This window comes from Oenanthe melanoleuca, chromosome 3, assembly GCF_029582105.1.
Source record: "Oenanthe melanoleuca isolate GR-GAL-2019-014 chromosome 3, OMel1.0, whole genome shotgun sequence".
Lineage (NCBI taxonomy): Eukaryota > Metazoa > Chordata > Aves > Passeriformes > Muscicapidae > Oenanthe > Oenanthe melanoleuca.
The window spans coordinates 28,259,099-28,275,254 of NC_079336.1; the positions used below are offsets into that span (position 1 = coordinate 28,259,099).

Consider the following 16,156-nt stretch of genomic DNA (forward strand, 5'->3'; position numbering starts at 1 on the left):
TCAGCATAGGACTTGGTGGGGAGCAGAGGAAAATTCTGTCTAAGCAGAGTTCATGTTCATAAATCGTGATTCTCTGCAAGCGGAAAGATGATCAATACAAGAGGTCAGAGAAGATTTCTGTCAAGCTGCTTGGCAGAGATCACTGCAATGAAATGATCCTGCAGTATGTGAAAAGTATGCTTTTTTCTTTTCCCAAATTTGTTCTTCCAAACAGGATTTTGGGCATTTGTTATAACTGACAGATGCAAATGTGCTGCACATGTTCCCTTACGTTCCCTTGGCAGCTTGTTATGTCATCCATAAAAATCTTTGTCTTAACATGATTGTCACTCTGCTGTATGTTAAGCCCATTCCCACTAGGAGTATTCCTGAACTGCCAGCCATTCTCTGTTGCCTTCTAACCCTATTTACACTGGCAGTGACAATCTTCCTCTTCCTCACAGCCCCTGAGTTTTTGCGTCATGTCTTCATAGTGTTCTGTTAATCTCAGCTTCACTGTCTCTTCCTATGGATCCAGGAAGTGTCTGTAAGCTTGTCTCCTGTGTCCATTTTTCTTTCCCTGAATTGCCTCTACAGACACAGATGCCCAGGAGAGATCTCCTGGCGACCCCATGCTCCTAGTGATTGTAAAGGCCAGTATGTTCCTCTCATCAACTAAACAGTGATAGGCGCTGTACAGGTTGGGAACCTCAAATGCATGTTTTAGGTAGACAACCTCTCAAACCTAGAGGGGATGCCATCATCTGTTCACACCTTACTTCAACACAGGATAGAGACCTAATCTCTGAAATCTCTGGAGATGTGTGTGTGTGTGTGTGTGTATATATATACGTATGTATTTATATGTATATACATAAAGACACATATATGCTATAAATATAAGACAACTTGGTTCTCACTGTATCATGTTGGAAGTCTTCCAGCACTCAGTCACTCCACCAGCTTTTAGTAGAAGTAATCTTAATCTCTTGGATAGCTGAGGAAGTAGCTCTGTTCATAGCTCTGTTCATACATCATGGTGTATACTCTGGGAAGAAAATGGGTCAACACACTGTGGGCTTTCCACAGTCACTCATGTGAGCACAGTGCCTCTCCACTCAGATCTTCAGGTTATTTGTATGGTTTGCTTTAGGGCAGAAACCTGTGTAGACAGACAAAAAAGAGGCAGACATTCTAGCAGTAAAGTATGTAACATAGCTGAAAAACAATAAGGCTATTTCTCACTGCTTTATTCTTTGGAGTTTCACAGAGTTTTTGATGTTTGAGGGCACCTCTGAAGATTATTGAGTCCAAATCCTTGCCTAGAGCAAGCCCAAGTAGATCAGGTTGCCAGGACTTTGTTCTTTTGGGTTTTGAGTGTCTCCAAAGATGTAGAATCCATAACACTATTTTTATTATTTTTTTGTAGTCTAAGAATAAAAAAATTAAAATTTATTTCATGTCTATCAATTCCCCTACGACCTGCACCAGTTGACCCACTCACTTTCCTTCCTATGAGCTTTTTATAAATAATTATATATATATATATATATATGTATATATATATAAGATATATTATAATATATAAAAGAGTATAAAAAGATAAGTAAGGGTGCTGTAGTGAAAGCTCCCACAGAACTGATGGACACACTCATCCATGATTAAAGATAGTAAAGATAGTCTGTTCTGAGCATTTCTAAATTTTTACTGCTGTTTGTAAATATATAAGTGGATAGACAGAGTTGTCTCTGTTTTATGAATAGCAACTAAAGCTTTATGTCAGTCCTGACCATAAAGCTGTTTCATGCCATTTACCTTATCTTGTCAGATTTCTGTAATGTAAAAAAACATATTTTGTGTTCTATGTGTATCTGTAACTATGGGAACCATGAAATGATTGAGTACAACTTCTGTGGCTCATCAAGACAGCCAAATGTTCAAATAGATATACAAAACTTCTTAGGTTTTTTTGAAGAAGGTTAGAAGAATTCAAAATAATTATCTGTGAGATAATAATTTCTAGGGTAACTTAATGGTCTATGAAAAATGGATCTTGATGTTACAGAAAATGTGACTAGCAATTACAGAAAATGTGACTAGCAATTCATGGCTACTGTGTTATCAGAAGAAATGGAAGGAAATTCAGGCAAGAGAAATAAAGTTGAAAAAGAATCTAATCTATGAGGAAAGAGACCAGAGTTATAGTCTTGCATTAGAAGATCACAGCTATAACTATGACCATGCAGTTTTTGTGGCATTTTTTTAGTACCATGTTAACTAATTTCTTTGGGTAGCAGATTTAGAAAATAACTTGCAGGGGAAGAGTATTTAACTAACTGTACGTAAATGTGCTGGTGTGAATTTTTAGTCACAACTACTGCCTTCACCACTAGTGATTTTGCTTTCTTCCTTGAGCTCCAAAGATATTCTCAGAGAAGTACATGTGTCTAGAACATGGCTGTGTGCTGTTTTAGAGATGTTATTTCATATTGGTACTTTAGAGTTGCCTAAGTGTCTGAGTTCCAGCACTCAGTTTGCTGCAGCATTATTTTGGATAATGTTTGATTTTTGGGTAAGTTGTTGTTGACAGTCTCCTGAAAGATTGGCAGCAGTAGCTGAAAGATTTTGGCAGAAGGGCACACGAAGAAAGTCGGGTGTTTTTCTTTTTTAATCTTAAAATGACTAGTAACACTGTTCCTAACAGCAGTGGCAACAAAACTAGCATGAAATGCCCTTTTGATGTTAACTCCTTGAATCAGTGCTCCTCTGCATCTTTTCCCCCTCCTGTGGGCAGTTTTTAGCTGTGTATTTAGGAACCTCGGCCAGGAACATGATTAGGACCAGTACACCAGTACATCCAATGCCATTTTTTATGCCCTGTGTATGTAAGACACATGCATGTGGCTGGCACATGCCTTGTGGTTGAATTGCCATGTCCATTCTGTGGCAACAAAAAAGATTGCACTAATGAAGTATTTATAGGGTTTTTATAGAACCACATGTTTTAGGTAACTTTTGAGAATATAATCACCTAACTGGAATATAATTATGCAAACTGAAATAAAAATATCTAGCTAAAAACCTAAGTTTTTTTCCAAATCTGCTCTGCAAGAAACAGATTTCACAGGAATAGAACAAAAGGGAGTACTAAATTAAAATGGCTTTATTGTTACTGTCCTGAAATGGCTGAGCCCTGTCTGTCCTGAATGGTCCTGTTGAACCCTTCAGTTTAGAGGAGAGGCTTTAGAAAAATCAGAACCTAGACTCCTCAGCTACTCCTTTACTAAGAAATTAAACATTATCTGGGACTATTCCTCAGTTTTAGAGTATCAGTGTGAGTAAACTGACATAAGGCTACTTGGCACATTCTTGGTCTTCTGCCTTTAGAATTTTCTTACCAACTTTTCTTGAGAGGTGGGGAGGTGGAATGTTCTGTGGTGCACCTCCAGGAAACAACTTATTTGGAGTCATCTTGCTTTGAAGTAGAGCAGAGATCCTAGCAAAGATACTGATTATTTTGTGTCATTTGGTTTCAGTGCTCAAAAATGTTTCTGTGCCAGTCTAGTGTGCCAGTATTGGTGTCATTTCAGGATGTAATTTAATGGGAGATGCTGAGACAGTTCTGTAGGAACAGCAGACCCTTATCCCCAGTTGCCTGTTTCTGGTCACATGATTTCACTACTCATCATTCCCTCCATGAAAAATACAGATGTGACAGAGAATGAAACCAGTTTAAGAAAATGCAGATAAGTTCCTGCAATGTTCTTAAATACAAGTGGGTCCTGGGAGAACCTGACCGTCTAGGGATGGTATACAAGTGAGTATGTGGCACAGGGAACCTTCCTGTGAGCAAGAAAGGGAGAGAACAAACACAGATAGGAAGAAAGGAGAGCAAGAGAGAAGGGAGTTGGGGAGAAGACCTTCCCTTTTGCTGAGCAGGAGCTATTGGATGCACCCAGCTGTCTGTACATTTTGAAAAAAATATTTAATGGGAACTTTGACTCACAAGTACATTTTCATTAAAAGGAAGAGTTTTTTATTTATTAGGATTTTGGTCTCATGTAAGTATTCAAGAAGATTTTCAACTTTATTTATATTTTAGTGGAGTGAAGCGATTGTGACATTTTAGCTATTACAGAAATCATTTTAATATAGCAGAAGAGATAAATACAACGCTGTATAATAATTTCATGGTTTGCTGCATGTTTTTATGTCGTCTCAGAAAGGTTAAGTGATGTATAATCTGACTTAATTTTGTGAATGAAAATTTTGTAGGAACTAATTGTAGTAATTTCTTCTCTTTGCCTTTCAAGAGATGGCTTGTAGGGTGGTGGCACAGCTCTGCTGAAGTTAATGGTCCTCAGGCAGTGAAGAGGGTCCGCCTATTAGATCTGTCTGAAATAACTAGTGTCTTCTAAAAGTGCGTAGAAGGAATGTAAATTAAATCAACAACCTGAAAAAATGATGTGCATACACCCTTCAGAAGGGAAATAAGATAGTGTGAGGGTTCAGTAAGGAATAGCTTGTGGCCTGCTCTGTTAGCATGCTGCATAGGGATGAAGCAGGATGCATGGAAGTTATCCTAACTTTGGGATTTCACTTTCTAAACTCAGGAAGTATAAAGGAGTGTGCTCCTTATGGACCCTCCTCAGAATCCGGGCTTGGGTGAAGGATTTGGGGAACTTGCTCTGACCTCAAGTCTGAGTTTTGCCTGACATGTGTCACATAAATTTGGAATAACATTTGTGCCCCCCACAATGTGACTTTAGCCTCCCAGTGCATGTTTGGAAGTTTCCAAATTTGAATTTGATAAAAAGCCATTTTTCTGCATTCTAAAATGCAGGTTTGAAATATGCAATTATATAGAATTGTTCTTATTTTTGTAACTGAAATTGCTTTTTCTGTGTGTATAGTTTTATATATATTACTTACTATGGGCTCTTTCAAGTTGGAATTTCATGTTGTGTTAGTACAGGAATACTGTTCCTCCTCATGGTGGATCACATTCAGCAGTACCTGTAAGAGTAAGTTTGAGGAATATTTTTTCTGTGAATGAAATACTCTGTATTCCACATGAAGGCAAGCATGGGATCCTTCTAGCATGTTTTCACGCAGCCTGTAAAGTTTCCACATGAATCTGTGTGGGAACTGTTGACCCACCTGTGCTGAGTCCTGTGTGTGCCACTGGTCTTTTTTGTTATGTAGCAGTAAAGCCCAGAACCCTTTGCTATGCTGTGAAAATGCACCTTTTTCCAGAGCCATGCATATGAACCCTTTGAATGAAGAACACCCTTTTACTGGTTCTCTTTAATAGCTTCATGTGTGAAATTGCATTGACTGTGCAAGGATGCAATAAACCAGAAACAAACCCAGAAACAAAAAACAGACTCTGGATGCCTTGAACGACTTAATGTAGCACTTCATCAGAGCTCACTGTCCAGAGAGAGTAAACAGAAACTATTTTTGAAGTGACAGGCCAGAGTAAAATTGTCTAGCACTCTTCATTTTACTGATGCACCACGTGGAGGTCCAGAAGCCACATTAGAGAACTGTAATCCTTCATCAGAGCATTTGTTTGGTTGCCTAACATCTGTGGATTGTTAAGATAAGTTATTACACAGACCTGCTTTAGTTTGGATTAGTTTGGACCACATCCCAGTATATTCAATCAGGGTATAATTCCTGCATGCTGCTAAATTGCTTGCTCCACATACTTCTCTAAAAATGTTTTTCAATATACAGTTTTGTCACTGAAATTTCTGTCACCTCAATTTTTGATTTTTTTTCTTCCCTCTTAAAGAAGAACTTTTATTATTTTCCCTTTTGGACCAAATAGATCTCAAGGAAACTGTAGCATTTTTTAATTCCTGAAGAGATTCCTAAACAGGAATGGTAGTATAGCTTCTGTGTGAGTATAATACAGATTTCCTACGTGTGTAATCTGTGGTGATTGGTATGTATTGTGTCCAAGATGCAGAGTTTAAAAATAGCTGTAAGAAAATGGGTTTATATTTACTTCTCTAGTATTTTTCTTTCAGTATTCTGTATTTTTTGAGTCTCTTTGTGCATTAGCTATTCTTATTTGTTTGTATCTCATATTATTTTGCATAAAATTAATTACAGTATCAAAGGTGACAATGTAAATTAACAGTATTTTCTTGAAGTTTATTAAATAATTTATACATATTTAAAATTATTGAATACCTTAAGTTGTAGAGGAATTGTGTTACTGGGCTTGCATACATACACATATATGCAATTTAATTAGGATAATTTACTTTTACTTTAGTATTCTTTATCCTTTAAACAAACTCTAGTTGATTAATTTTTTAATAACACTTTTTCAACCTTTCTTGGAAACTGATAAAATACAGGTAATGACATGTTTTCTTACTGACTTTGGTTTATAGCACTGACATAGAATTTATACACAGACACATTTGTATACACATGCTTGCTGTCTAACGGGCTAACAGCTGTGGTAGATCCTATAAAAGCATTTTAAAATGTGTTTTCTTTTCCTTTTAGCATTGCTGTTTTTTGTTTTTTTTTTTTTAATACCTGTAATAAGAATCTGATAAACTAAAAGTCTGTTCTATTTGGAACAGATAGTTTAATAAACTGAATTGCTGGTTTTCAAGGTGCACTAAACTAGGTGAAATAAACTAGATGTTTTAGAATCAAGGGCCTTTTTTTTTGTTTTTTTTAAAGGTCTAGCATTTATCTTTGTCAAAGTTGCTGTTTCTATTATCCTACTGAGTGTTATTTGTTTTCATCATGATATATGTTTATGCCCCTCTTGGAATAACTGTAGCTTTTGATTAAGGTTGTAGTGTGTTAGTAGATACTTTATTATTCTTCCTAAATAGAAGAAATAATACAGTTATCTTTTGGTAAACATACAATGCTGACAGAGGGTAAAGAGTTGGATGTCTTCTCTGTGTGGTTTGCTCAAACAATGCAGAGATGCACTTGGAAGTTCTGATGTAGTTTTCAGACCTAAAAAGACAGTCTATTCTAGAGTGTTTAAAATAAATGGTAATTATTTTAAATACTCAAAATGCCTAAAGTTTTCATAATGTAAGTCATGCACTACCTCCACAGGCCAGAGAGTAAAAGATCTCTGTAGCAGAGCAGAGCTCTTTTTCCTGTTTCAATTTCTTCCACAAAGTGTTTTTTTCCCCTTCTTTTTAATTTTAAGCACTGTATAATTTTGTGACTGTTGCATCATTCCTGTGTTTACACAAAAAAATTGAAGCATATTTTTCCTTCCAATTTCGTCATCCTTCTTAGCCTCATTGCAATTTTACCCATTCTTATATACTTTCCATATTAAATTAAGAGATTTTCTTTACCATTTTCCTTAATAATAATCAGCTTTGTTTCCTTTCATCTCTGTTTTTATTTCCAACAAAAATCCTCTCTCTTCTATATCCTTCATGCATTTTGTCTATTTTTTCTTCTTTCTGAAAACTGCTTTTTATTTTGCCTCTATTTTTCTTTAATTTTCACATACTTTGGTCTTGATTAACTATTTATTTTTCTCTGGCGAGTTGCTCCTGTACACAAGACTGTCTCTACAGGGTACAGGCTGGAAACATAGAGTCTTCCTTTAATGTGTGTTCTCCTGTTTATCTGTGTGTAAGGAATTAAAACTCCCAATTAAAAAAAAAATCACAGGCACCACAGTGTATGCACACAGCTTAATTGTAATTTAAAGTGACACATGTTTGTTAATTTACTATTTGCAGCTATAACTTAAAGAGATAATGATGATAATTTGCAAGTAGTACAAAATATGCTACTTTTGCATTCTTTGTATTGGTGTATTTAGTTTTCTGTTAGTAGATTTCTTAAGGTTTTACTTTACACCTCTGTGCAGTTGCAGTAGGTGTAGCTAAAACCATTCACAGTACATAATGATTTTATTTGCAGGATAATGTGGAATTACTTAATGTGAGAAAATTTAATCACAAGAAAGTACTGTGTCAATTTTCTGTGACCACAGAAAGGAAGTTGGGAGTAGCAGGGCAGGACACTGCCCCCGAGGTACAAATCCTGTTCACAATCTGGAGGGCTTGTCTGCCCTGACAACAATCCACACCAGTGGAAAAAACCCAACCCACCCCCCGCTGCATCAACACCCCCAACAAGCACTGGTCATGCTGTCGGTGTCTGTTCAGAGGAGAACTAGGGCTGGGCTGAGGGAGGATTGCCACAGGTAGGACTGATGTATATTGACAACACATTTTGGAGAAGCTCGCATAGCATGTGCCTGTAGGATGCTTGGCTCTGGCCAGTGGAGCAGCATGTTCTGGGTCCTGTCATGAGCACCAGCCTCCCTAGCTCAGAGAGCCACGGGTCGTACCTGCTCAGCATGCATTCCAGGCTCTGGGAGGCAGCTGCACTGACTCTTCTTGTTGTCTTCAACTAGGTTATGTGGGTATGCAATTTATGTCGAAAGCAACAAGAAATCCTAACGAAATCTGGAGCGTGGTTTTTTGGGAGCGGCCCGCAGCCCTCGCCCAGCCAGGACGGAACGCTGAGTGATACGGCGACCGGCGCCGGCTCGGATGCACCGAGAGAAAAGAAAGCAAGACTTCAAGAGAGATCGAGGTCACAGACTCCCTTAAGCACAGCAGCTGCCTCATCACAGGAAATCTCCTCTTCCAGTGTGCAGCCTGACCGTAGGAAAGGAGCAGAAGTGTCGCAGCTGGCTATGGGCCCGGACCAAAAGCAAGCTTCAAGGTCTAGAAGTGAACCTCCAAAAGAGAGGTAATGCTTTCTGTCTAGATAGAGCCTACAATTATAAATGCCAGCTCAGCTGGGCCTGAGGTATGTTTGCTACTGTGCTCAAACAAAGGGTAAATTGGTGTACTGTCCAAGGAAGGATACATTTTTACTAGCAAATACATTGTCTGTTTTGGTCTGTGCAACAAAAATGAGGGGAAAAAAAGTGTTTTGTGAATATTCCCATACACTTAAATGCATTTTGTTGTACACTTTTTGTATAGAATTGTAGGTTACTTTTAAATTTTAAATTTGACTGGTATTTTAAAGTTAATGAACAAAGAACAAGCCTTTAGCTTTACTCAAATTTTTAAAGCAACGCTCTCCTAAAAAATCCACACCCAAGCAATCTGAAAGCACACCGTGTGGAATTCTTTCAGATAAACTTATATGCTATGTCTTTATCAGTGATATTTCCAGTTTTATTGTTAAAAATAATACAATTAAAAGACCTCGTTTACATGTGTGAAGTTAACATTCATGTAGAACAGCAATAGTAGTATCTTGAGTTTAGAGCAAGTTGTTTGCAAGAATAAAGCAACCAGAAGACAACTGTTTTAAGTGAGTAAATGAGGTAATTCCTGAGCTGCATTCTGTGTGATGAATGGGTTGAGGAGTTGATCAAATCAAGAGAGGCTAATGCGATGAAACCATTGCTGTTCTTTTGGCTGCTGCCTGGCAGATGGCAGAGCAGTTGAGGAGGGAGCCTGTGACAACAAAACAGGAGTCTGCCATAGAAAATTCTCCAGATTCTGGCCAGAATGGTTGATGATTTTTTCCCCCTAGCTATTGGAGCTGAAAATGGGTGAAGAGCAGTGGCTAGTAACTTACTGTGTGGGTGAGATCTGTCTGGGTTTACCTTTATCAAATTCAGGTGAATGTTAGGTATATGTATTGTGTAAATGAATACAATGCCCTCCCCTAATTCTGTTCACTTTTGTCCCCCAACACAGGGATGGCCCCCAGAGCAGTTGTAGTTTTAGGGCAGCAAAACACTTCATATTTTTGCTTAGCTACCCAAAAGTGAGATGTTTGTATTCATGATACAAAATTAGTGTTCTTACTTGTCATTGAGAGTTTCAAATTGATTCCAAGCATTCTGATTGAGGACCAGTAAGCTCAGTTCCCATTAACTGCCAAAAACTAAGGAGGAACAGGAGATAAGAAAAAAAGATAAGAAAAAAAAAAAAAAAAAAAAAAAAAAAGAGAAGGGAGCTTAATGTGGGTGATGTCCAACTTTGTTCTTTGTGAGGGTCTTTGATATGTGTTCTACAGATGTGTCAGTTGTGGAAAGGATGATTCAGTGCCACAAAACAAAGTCCTAGTGACTTTGTCCTGGTGTACATTCTTCTCAAATACACTGTATAGCTGTGTTCATCCTTCTTCAAAATCAATGGATTCATATGTGAGCTATTAAATGAAGGGGCAGATGGAATGGTGGGAGAAGTGAAAATAATCAGTATAAGGGAATTTTATGATTATTTGGCTTGCTTATTTTCCTAAAGCAGAATATGAAAGAGAAAAAAAATTCTTGCAGTCCCATGTTTTGTTTTGTACTTATGTCTGCATAGAGAAATAAACTTCTTATCCTCTTTTATTACTGGAGAAAGGAATGCCATTAATTTATCTCAAGGAATCAATTTGCTTTCATTTACATGCTTATGAAACAGGCACTTCTTTTTAGAGTTTAAATAAGATAAATCAAACTAGTTTAATTATTATTTCTAGATATATTATATTTTGCATTTTTTTATTTCTATATTACTTCTTTCTGTAGAATTATTGTGGTAGATACTCCATTTGTATCACAAATGCACATATCTGTGCTGTCAGGGCACTTGAAGTGATTTGTGTGGTTAGTCTGTAACTCTCATGACTGTTGCCAGAAAAATGGAGAACATAATGCCAGTACTCTGTCATAATGCTGCAGTTACTACAAAGGCAACTCTGGGTCTTCTTAGTTATGTGGGTAAATTATCTCTACCCATGTCAAATTTTTTTTTATTTTACTCATTAATTGGGCCATTCATGATTTATGTTTTTGGGGACTCTGGAAGTTGTTTGCTACTGGAAAATAAAATTAAGATGGAGGGCTTAATATATTTAATTTGTGTTAATGGATTCAGTATTTTCTGTCTTGCCATAGCTTTATCCTGGTTTTGAATTTGTTTTCCATAACTGTATGTAAGTATTTCTATTTACCATTCAATTCTTCATATTACTGTACTCCTTTTCATTGTAGGAAGAAGGCAGTATTGGTTTCTGACCAGAATGGCAAAGGTGTAAAGAGTGAGCGTAAGCGTGTGCCAAAATCCTCACTTCAAAAAGAAGGACCAACAGATGACAGGGAGCGTAAAGAGCGGCATGAAGGTAGAAGGCTGGAGAAAGGCAAGTCACAGGATTACCCAGACTTGCCAGAGAAACTTGAGGAAGGCAAAGTGCCTGATGATGAAAAACAAAGGAAGGAAGATGAGTACCATACCCGTTACAAGAGTGACCCCAATCTGGCAAGATATCCTGTAAAACCACACCCTGAGGAGCAGCAGATGCGCATGCACGCCAAAGTTTCCAAAGCACGACACGAGAGAAGACACAGTGATGTAGCTTTGCCACACACAGAAATGGAGGAAGCGGAGGTACCTGAGAATAAATTAGGAAAACGCTCACAATTACAGGGAACTCAGGACAGAAAATCTCTTGTGGAAACTCAGAGGTCGTACTCTATAGACAGAACAGGTGATGTAAGAATTTCTGTTTCTAAACAATTAACTAATCATAGCCCACCAACTCCCAGGCATAGTCCAGTTCCTATAGAACACGTAGAATACAAGAACCACGATTCCTTTATAAAACAGAGCCGCCTTGATCCTAGCTCTGCTATTCTCATGCGAAAAGCAAAGCGGGAGAAAATGGAGACCATGCTAAGGAATGATTCCCTTAGCTCTGACCAGTCGGAATCAGTGCGGCCATCCCCTCCAAAGCCTCATAGAGCAAAAAGAGGCGGAAAGAAAAGGCAGATGTCAGTTAGTAGCTCAGAGGAAGAAGGGGCATCAACACCAGAATATACTAGCTGTGAAGATGTGGAGATAGAAAGTGAAAGTGTCAGTGAAAAAGGTAAGGACTTTTCTGTATATTATGCACATGGCCATGATTGGGGAAAAAAAAAAAAATCTGTATTTTTCTCTCTCTTTTCCTCCTTTTAATCATACACTTTTTTCCCCTTGCCTTCCTTTTTTTTTTTGCCAACTGAAAAGTGTCTTATACCTGATTACATTTGCTTTACAATGTTTCCTTTTTATTCTTAGATGAGGTGATGACAGGTAGCATCAGCTGATGAGTTTCCTTTTCATTCTCTTCCCTCTTTCACCTGAAAGTGACAGAATTCAAGGGTTCTAGTCTACTCTCTTGATGATGTCTGTATTCCTTTGGTAATTACATCATTGTATGTAGACCAGTTTTCTGTGGATGGATTGAAATTAAAAGTGAGTTCTGTAACAATCAGAGGAGACCATTATAAAGCTTCAGAAGATACGCAAACTTTACTACATTTAATAAAATAGCAAAAATCAGCCAGAGTTCATTGTTAGTAAGGACAAGTAGATATGGGGCAAAGGGAGTGTTATGGAGAAAAGAAATGAGAATTGACAAAGTTGTTTAGATGAATTTTCTCTCGAGCTAAGAAGTATGTTTAAAATCTGTTATTTCAGTTTGTTTTCATCTGTTGATGCTAACACTCAGCAGCAAGGAGTAAGTTGTAGTACACTGTGTGCTTTTAAACAAAGCCATGCTTCTGGCTGAAGAAGTTAATCAAATTTAGGAACAGTGAACAGATAAAATAAGCATTGTCAGAAAAGACTGTGGCAGAACTTAGCAAGTCTCATAATCCTGCTTTGTCTTTAGGTGACAGTACAGTGAGCTGAAAGCTTTTTTGTGTCTTTGGAAGTAGGTTTTAGCTCCTTAGTTTAACTATCTGTGTTTGTACCTTGAAAGTTTCCTGCTGGTATTCATACTGAAAATGCCAAAGGCTTGTCTGCATTGCCTTTTAGTTCCTGGCACTGTTTCCTGACATGTCTGTGATTCATATATGCTAACCTGTCTATCTGTCTTTATCTGATGTTGTGGTCTCCTATCATCACCTAAAGCTCCAGGAATACATAGCAAAGATAGCAGATTTCTCTCCTATCCCATCTGAATAACTGCCTGTTTTAACTTTCTAAGCATGAGCTTTTCCATTAAAAATATGGAAACTTGCTTTTTTGCTCATTTTTAAGGAAGAATGGTGATCATACTCTGAAATTTTATTCCGGATTCCACTCAAACATGAAAAAATCTCACTTGTTTGACTGAATTTTGTCAAATATTGGAATGTATCACACAGAGATTTGTACACTCTCCATCCTTGTTTAAAACCCAGATGGAGAAGGCCCTGAGCAATCTGCTCTGCTGACACATCTTTTGGGGAAGGGTGTTTCAACTAGGGGCTTACAGAGATACCTTCCAGTCTCAACTGTTGTCTATGACAACACATCTCTTTCCCTTATTTTGTGGCAATGTTTTAAGCTGACATTTGGATTTGTGCCTTTTTCCCTGACTCCATCTGTTGGTAGTAGAAGTCAGTAATATAGCATTTCTTCTCCATCTTTGCCTTTTGCTTTCATTATGTTTATCAGTCTGAGGTTGCTTATCAAGTAAACAGAATTTCCCATAATCAGTGTAGGTTATTCTTATAAACTGAAATGTTGCTATGCCGGTCAAGTCCAGGCTGAAGGTTACTGGTACTGATATAATTGTGTGGATATAGTTTATGTTTTAATAGTCTTTCATAAATAAAATCTTTCAGTAGTTTCTTTCAGGCTCATGACACCAATCTCACCTTTTGACCAATTTCCCAGTTTATTGTTAAAACATTAAGGCTTGGATTTATTTTCCTTCAGTGTTATGAATTCCAGAGAATTTCAAATGTTGTAAAAGCTTATGTTCTCAATGACTGAATCAAGTTCTTGGTTACCTGCTAGACTCCTGTTGAGGGTCCCCCTTTACAGAGTGGAGACCTTGGTTTGTATCATATCAGAGTGCTGCCTCACTGTATTTGAATAAAAATTATTGATAGGAGGATGTTAGGGACCTGTCTGACCACTGACCTCCACATATGTGATTTCCAATGTTGAGCATTCCTTTGTATCTAATTGTCAGCATAAATTTTGTGTGTGTGTGTGTGTGTGTGTGTGTGTGTGTATGGAGGGTTATTCAATGCATTAATTACAGAGGTATATTTGTTAATTTAATAGCTATGATATTTAGCCATTTTTTGCCTGATTTTTGATATGACTTTTCCATAACAAGAATTGTAAATGGAAAGCCTTTGAAGATGGGGATGTATAGCCTATAAAAAAGAGATAGGAAATGTGTATACAAATGAGAAAGCAGAAGCATTTTGATAGTAAAGTATAGAATTATTTTTTACAGTTACATTTTCATGAGTACTTGAAATACTCTGGTGTATTTCATAAAAATAAATGGAAAGGCAGAATATTTTATTACCTAAGAAAATATTTTAGAAATCCCCTGGTACTCTAAAAGAATATATGCTACAGTAAAAGGATTTAGTTTTAAAGAAATATATATATATATATATATATATATAAATAATTTAAAAATGCTGCTATTATAACCCTGGTCATAGTCTCATTCTTTGCAATTTAACAGCATTGTTACAAGCAGAATTTCACCAGAATTTCTTCAGTTCTTTGCTTGTAACTTGGGAGAGATACTGAACAGGTTCAAAGTTATAGAGCTTTACTTTGTAAGCCCTGGAGGGTCTGGAATCCATCCTCTCTTATCTAAATGTCAGCTCAGTCAGAAACCTGGTGCCAAAGTAATATAGATGGAGCTAGAAAGTTTGAATAAAAACACCCCAAGATCTTAAAATTAATGTTTGCATTTGGTGAGTGCCAATATGAAATGATCTGCAACTAAGTAATAAAGATTTATTATTTTCAGTTCTATGTTGAGCAAATACAATAGAAGTTTCTGTGAGAAACACTTTACAGAGATGTTGAAAAGCAAATGATGCCCCAGAGAAAGATACAGGTAGAGCAGAGAAGACTGTATTGAAAATCAATAGCCAAAAATGTCATATAAAGCAGATACTGTGCAAGTATTTGCATTTCCTAGAAACAGATTAATATTGCATTACCCTTTCTTCTGAGCCCAAAAAGCCTTCACAAAACCAGCATAATATAGCTATTACATGCCCAGCTATTTACTGTAGCCATTTAATATGTATTTCTTCAAAATTATTCAAATAATTATGCACAAACACTGGGAGATACTTTCCAAAAAATAAATGCCTTTTGCAGTCCAGTGGCCTTTTACTCCTTTGATGGAGAATCCAAAGATTTATGTCAAATTGTTTCCATGTTGGAATAGATCTAGAGAAAGAGCTCTTTGCAGTGTCCAAAAAATTGTTGAGTGTCATCTCAAATTCTTATGAAATTATCTACACCCTTTACAGGATGCTACACATTTCTGATAATTATTATTAATAGATTCTGTAGAACTCCTTTTTTTTTTAAATCTCTAATAGTTTAACAATAGGTAGAATGAGTTTCCAGTGAAGTCCTGATGATATGAAAGGAATCCTTGTAGAAGGCATAAATTGCATTCATACTTGCTTCAAAGACAAGCTAGAATGGCATAAACCAGACTATTAAAAATTAAATCCAGACCTCCTTTTAAAAGTAATAGTTTCTGTCTTCTGCCATCCAGTGAAGAATGCAAACTGCATTTGGCATAAGTTTGAGAAATTGAAGTTGAAAAATAGCAATTTATATAGAACTAATAGATTTGTGTCCAGATGAGGTTGTATAAAAGTTGTTATATCTATTGATGGATGCAAGAGATACTCCAGAATTTACTTTAGGCTTGAAATCACGGCTAATACTCACAGATTGGTAGTAAAATGTTGAAAACCTAAGTAAAACTCACTTGGTATACTTGCTAATGGATTTATTTGGGAGTAAGGAGAGCATGATAAAATTGGTACCTTCTTTAAAAAATAAACTCCTGAAATGGCTTTATGTTTTCTTCCAGTGAAGATGTGATCTTTTCATTCATAATGCCTTTCTCATGGTCCTGTGAGGAACAGGGTGACCCAATTTAGTTGAATTTCATTCTTATGATGTTAATTTCTGGTTAAAAAACCCTGTGGCAGGGATCTTTCTGTTTTCTTGGTTTATTCTCAGGTGTAATGCAGGGGGTTGTGAGCAGGAGGAGAGGATGTGGAGGTAAGGAGCAGAAAGGGATGCTGTGGTTTGCTGACAAATGTGTCAGGGCCGGCTCAGCTCCAGGAGGAAAGGATCTGGCCCCTTCCTCCATCCTTTTCTGG

General features: G+C 37.0%; 1 protein-coding gene across 1 annotated transcript in view; it reads left to right on the top strand.

The window, feature by feature from the left end:
• RIMS1 (regulating synaptic membrane exocytosis 1) overlaps positions 1-16,156 on the top strand; it is a 303,454-nt gene that overhangs the window by 135,517 nt on the left and 151,781 nt on the right. The window contains exons 3-5 of the mRNA XM_056487165.1: positions 4,950-5,003; positions 8,414-8,754; positions 11,012-11,883. Coding sequence (XP_056343140.1) covers positions 4,950-5,003; positions 8,414-8,754; positions 11,012-11,883 — 1,267 coding nt within the window. The remainder of the gene's footprint in view (positions 1-4,949; positions 5,004-8,413; positions 8,755-11,011; positions 11,884-16,156) is intronic.